Source organism: Schistocerca serialis, chromosome 2 (assembly GCF_023864345.2).
Source record: "Schistocerca serialis cubense isolate TAMUIC-IGC-003099 chromosome 2, iqSchSeri2.2, whole genome shotgun sequence".
Taxonomy (NCBI): domain Eukaryota; kingdom Metazoa; phylum Arthropoda; class Insecta; order Orthoptera; family Acrididae; genus Schistocerca; species Schistocerca serialis.
The window spans coordinates 373,192,726-373,198,550 of NC_064639.1; the positions used below are offsets into that span (position 1 = coordinate 373,192,726).

General features: G+C 40.7%; 1 protein-coding gene across 1 annotated transcript; it reads left to right on the forward strand.

Annotated features, from left to right (window-relative positions):
* The first annotated feature begins 587 nt into the window (after window positions 1-587).
* LOC126456002 (gustatory receptor 68a-like) lies at window positions 588-1,202 on the forward strand. Its single transcript, XM_050091757.1, has one exon. The coding sequence runs from the start codon at window positions 588-590 to the stop codon at window positions 1,200-1,202; it is 615 nt and encodes a 204-aa protein (XP_049947714.1).
* The last annotated feature ends 4,623 nt before the right edge of the window (window positions 1,203-5,825 follow it).

Consider the following 5,825-nt stretch of genomic DNA (forward strand, 5'->3'; position numbering starts at 1 on the left):
GAAAAAGAGTTCTACTTGTCAAGATTTGTGTGTACCTTACAAAAGACATGACTTATTTTCGTGTCATCCTCCAACCATTGTTATTAATTTGGCAAATATTAGGATTAGCGCCACTGAGATTTCAAACAAAGGCGGAAACTTGTCACAGTGCACGGAAGAGTTTATTCGACAAGACGTCGAAGATTATTCCTTACCTCTGGTTCATATTCACCCTGCTCATGGCTTTAGCGCTTTCATACAGTCGTATTCGTTTGTATTTCCGAGTTTTTGAACTTGCACCGATAACGTATCTCGCGTCGGATTTGATGGGGAGAATGAAACTGCTGCTAATGTTCGGGACGTGTGCCTTTAGTCGACACCACTGGCTAATATCGTTCACTGAAGCACTCAATTTCGCAGATTCGCGTCTGCTGAGTAGTAAAGGAGGACATGCAAAGAGTCTGGTAGGTCTCCTTTTCGTTATTCACTGTCTGATGGTGTTTGTCGTCGGATTCATAACCTCTAAACGTTACAGCGAGGCACATGTAATCTTTTTCTACGTTGCCGAAGAGTTCTTCCACGGGACGGCGACATTACAGTTCGTCGGGATGGTGCTGGAGTTGCGAGAAAGGTTCTGCAGCCTCAACGCTGACCTCCAGTCGTTGCTGCCTCTGTCTGGTGACCCTACGATGTGGCGGCCAATGGTCGGCCCGTCGAGGCGTGTGGCGCCAGCCGGGAGACTGCGGCAGCTGCGAAAAGCTCAAATGGCGCTCTCGCACGCCGCCGAGTTCCTACAGAGCTACTTCGGCCTGCCGATGGCCTTCAACGTCGCGTATTGCCTGTGCAGCGCCTTGTGCAGCGCCTACGAAATCCTCATGCAGCTCGTCAGGCCGCACTGGATCGTCGAGTTCTCGTACAGCGAATCGTCAGCTGTCTCGGGGCTCTGGGCGGCCTACCACTCGCTGAACATCCTGTTGGTGTGTCTGAGCTGCTCTGCCGCCGCAGACGAGGCGGCTGCCTGCGGCTTGTTTCTCTTGAGGGCCTCAGTGATGTCCGACCGCCGATGCGCCGAACTGGAGGCCTTCTTGCGGCTCACTCTCCACAGTCCACCACTCCGCTTCACCGCTGCCGGATTCGTCACTCTTGACCGCCGACTCTTGGTTTCTGCGCTCGCTGCGATAGTGACGTACCTCGTCATATTGGGACAGCTCTCCTTCAAGTAGTTATGGAAAACTGAGTACGAGTGGTCGCATATATATATATATATATATATATTCCAGCACTATTCCGACGCGCATATATATATATATATATATATATATATATATATATATATATATATATGCGTCGGAATAGTGCTGGAATATATATATATATATATATATATATATATATATATATATATATATATATATATATTCCAGCACTATTCCGACGCATATATATATATATATATATATATATATATATATATATATAGGGTGTTACCAAAAGGTACGGCCAAACTTTCAGGAAACATTCCTCACACACAAAGAAAGACAATATGTTATGTGGACGTGTGTACGGAAACGCTTGCTTTACATGTTAGAGCTCATTTTATTACTTCTCTTCAAATCACATTAATCATGGAATGGAAACACACAGCAACAGAACGTACCAGCGTGACTTCAAACACTTTGTTACAGGAAATGTTCAAAATGTCCTCCGTTAGCGAGGATACATGCATCCACCCTCCGTCGCATGGAATCCCTGATGCGCTGATGCAGCCCTGGAGAATGGCGTATTGTATCACAGCCGTCCACAATACGAGCACGAAGAGTCTCTACATTTGGTACCGGGGTTGCGTAGACATGAGCTTTCAAATGCCCCCATAAATGAAAGTCAAGAGGGTTGAGGTCAGGAGAGCGTGTAGGCCATGGAATTGGTACGCCTCTACCAATCTATCGGTCACCGAATCTGTTGTTGAGAAGCGTACGAACACTTCGACTGAAATGTGCAGGAGCTCCATCGCGCATGAACCACATGTTCTGACGTACTTGTAAAGGCATATGTTCTAGCAGCACAGGTAGAGTATCCCGTATGAAATCGTGATAACGTGCTCCATTGAGCGTGGGTGGACGAAACTAAAATGAGCTCTAACATGGAAAGTAAGCGTTTCCGGACACATGTCCACATAACATATTTTCTTTCTTTGTGTGTGAGGAATGTTTCCTGATATATATATATAGGTGTGTGTGTGTGTGTGTGTGTGTGTGTGTGTGTGTGTGTGTGTGTGCTTGCATGACGATCTCTGCCGAAGCTGCTATACACTGAGGTGTCGTTAAGGCGTGGGCTAGTGATATTCACATGTCCAGACGGCGGTAGTTTCGAGTACACTGGCCGCGAGGGGTAGCCGCGTGGTCCTGGGCACCTTGTCACAGTTCATGCGGCTCCCTCCGTCGGAGGTTCGAATCCTCCCTCAGGCATGGCTGTGTGTTGTCCTTAGCGTAAGATAATTTAAGCTTGATTAAGTAGTTTTTAAGCCTAGGGACCGATAACTGTGGCAGTTTGGTCCCATAGGAACTTACCACAAATATCCACAATTTCTAGTACACCAAGTTAAAAGGCCAGTGCACTGGCGGAGCTGTCATTTGTACATAAATGACTCATATGAAAATGTTTCCGATGTGATTATGGTTGCACGACGGAAGTTAACTGACTTTGAAAGCGGAATGGTAGTAGAGCTAGACATATGGGACATTCTATTACAGAAATCGTTACGCTATTCAGTATTTCGAGATTCACAGAGTCAAGAGTGTGCCGAGAACAGAAAATTTCAGACATTAATCCTACCAATAACAACGCAATGGTCTTCACTTAACAACCGAGGGCAGTGGCGTTTGCGTAGAGTTGCCAGTGTTAACAGTAACAGCAGAAATCAATATGGATCGTATGATGACGTATCCGTTAGGACAGTGCAGAGGAATTTGCCATTAATGAATTATGGCAGCAGACGACCGATGTGAATGCCTTTGCTAAAAGCGCAACATTACCTGGGCTTGTGACCATACCGGTTGGGCCCTAGGCGCTTGGCCATATCTGGCCAGATGAGACGCAGTTTCAGTTGATAAGAGCTGATAATAGGATTCGAATGTGGCTCAGACTCCACGAAGCCATGGACCCAGGTTGTCAACAGGGCGCTGTGCAAGCTGGTAGTGGCTCCATAATGGTGTGGGCTGTGTTTACATGAAATGGAATGCGTCCTCTGGTCCAACTGAACCAGTCACTGACTGGAAACTGTTTTGTTCGACTTCTCGGAGACCATTTGCAGTCCTTCAAGGACTTCATGTTCCAAAACGAAGACGGTTTTTTTTTTTTTTTTTTTTTTTTTTAATGAATGACAACGCACCACGTTACTGGGCCACAATTGTTCGCGATTGCTTTGTAGACTATTCTGGACAATTCGAAGGAATGATTTGGCTACCCAGATCGCCTGAACTAGGATGTAATCGAGAGGCAAGTTCGTGTATAAACTCCTGCATCGGGAAAACTTTCGCAGTTACGGATGGCTGTAGATGCAGCAGGTTAAAAACAGTTTTTTCCTTGTGACTTCGTCGTAAAATTATCTTTCTGCATTTATTATTGCTTTTTATGTACTCTGTAGTCTCAAGGTACTTCCCTCGCTGTTAGCAGAGCTTGAGGTCGAAAAACGTGATTATACTCACACCATTCACATCTTTACCTAACTCCTAACATATCTTCTGTAATCCTGTCTCTCTCTCCCTCACACATAACACACACACACACAAACACACACAGACATGAAAATGGAAGCGTATTTTAAAATATCCCAATTGCCAGGTTGGCAATACTTACAACCCACATGGAAAACAAATGATTACATGATAATACATTAACACTGTCCTGAGTGCTGAAAAGGAGAAACAGCGGTAGCAATTTCTATGAATGCAGTAAAGTGCAAAGAATGTAAATGCAGCAAACGGGAGACTGGGTTCCTAAAAGCAGAATAAATGCGAAGCGTGAAAGTAGAACCAAATTTTTGCAACCAATGATGGAAATACTTGCAGAATATGTAAAAAGAATTAATAAACCGCAAAATAAAAAAATTACACAAGAAATAAGCAGGGAAAAATAGTTTTTAATGTAAAAGGATCGAACTGCAGGATTGTATTATGCAAAGTGTATTTGCAGAGTCACCACTGATGATCATCTGTATATAAAAGTGAAACACATCTGGTATCAAACTCTCTTAAATTTCAATACAATTATCTCGAAAAAACAAATCATAAATGATATTTGTTAGTTAGCCTAAGTGGGGGTTGAACAATCAGTAGCATTGATCACACACCAAAGTCGTTATATGTTAAGGTGGTCAACTGGGCAAGACTCTACAATTTCCTCTCACTCTGGTAACACCAGTATAATCGTGTTATTAAAGTCACCCATGGAACAAAGCGAAATCTCATGCATTCTGCTAAATATTGTGGCCAAAATGAAAATCCTACATTGTGTATGACGTAAGTTATTGGTATAGTAACTGTCACTGTCCTCTAGAATGATGGACTCTAATGAAAGTTGATACATAGGTGTGGTGCACTGTCAACTCCTTGCACTGTCAACTCCTCACTTAACACTAACAAAACATAGTCTCTATATCTGTTGAGTAACTCAAAATCGACAGTGCTACATATTTTCATTTTGAATCACACATCTCAGAGTTCCTTAACTTAGCACATCATGTGTCTAGTTAATTTAATGTTCTGGTATTCTCCTTTTCAGTGAAGAACTTTTACTGTGTTTTAATAATTGTAATCCATACTGCGATATTCAGGTTAAGCCTATGAATGTTACTATGAATTAACAATCGTGATTATTGAGCTAATGTATAGATCAAAATAGAATTTATTTATATACTGTACTCACTAAATTTAATTACTTTTGCTGCTGATAAAGCTTACTAGTTCCACAACTTCAAGCTTTTTAACACAACAAAGAAAAATTATGATGTAAGATCCTACTCTGTCTGATGCAAACAGGTGTTTCAGAGGATAAAAACGTTATAAAAATTTGTATGCAAGTGTTTTCATATATAAAACGCAGTGAGAATGTGATGAGCCATGTGGAATAGATTAAGAGCTACAAAAAACATCTTAGGTTTGCAAATAAAGAGTGAGAGCAGTAACACAAAGCACTGCAAAAAATCCTTTCAGTTACTACAAATTTTAAAGAGCAAATGAATTAAATTTCTTTGAAGTATGAATAATACATAAGTACATCTATTTGAAGTGTATTATACCACAGAACTGAAAAAAAAGAAAGTAAAATAAGAACAGGCAAGATAAGGAAAATAGTCTCTTATATCATCCTAGGAAAATAGTGTAAGAATGTCATCTTTCAAGATTCATTACTCATATATTTCTTCAAAGTTAATTATTTTCACTTTCACTAGATATATTTCTGTTGTTAACACAGAATCATTTGTCAGCACTTACATTTACTCGCATTTTAATCTTCATCTTTTTATTTGCTTACACTTTTCATTCTACTAGTGAATGATAATTTATATATACAATAAAAAATTAAACAGTGTGTCACGTATCTAACTGACTAAACATTTCTTACTTAATTATTATTTCAAAGTAGCATGTTCTTCTAGAGAATTTAGCAGATAATTTTATATGCACTACTCCAAACAAATTGTGATAATATTTTCTTGTTTTCAGAGGATAGTTGTTGGGTCACTAACTTTATTGAAAGATTTAAATTTTTAGGATTATAACGAGTAATCCATTCATAAATGTAAAGATGGTACATGACCTTCTTACTCATCCAAACATTCAACATTT

What these genes read in the sequence shown, in the direction of transcription:
- LOC126456002 (XM_050091757.1), top strand. Translation starts at nt 588, where the DNA reads ATGGTGCTGGAGTTGCGAGAAAGGTTCTGCAGCCTCAACGCTGACCTC.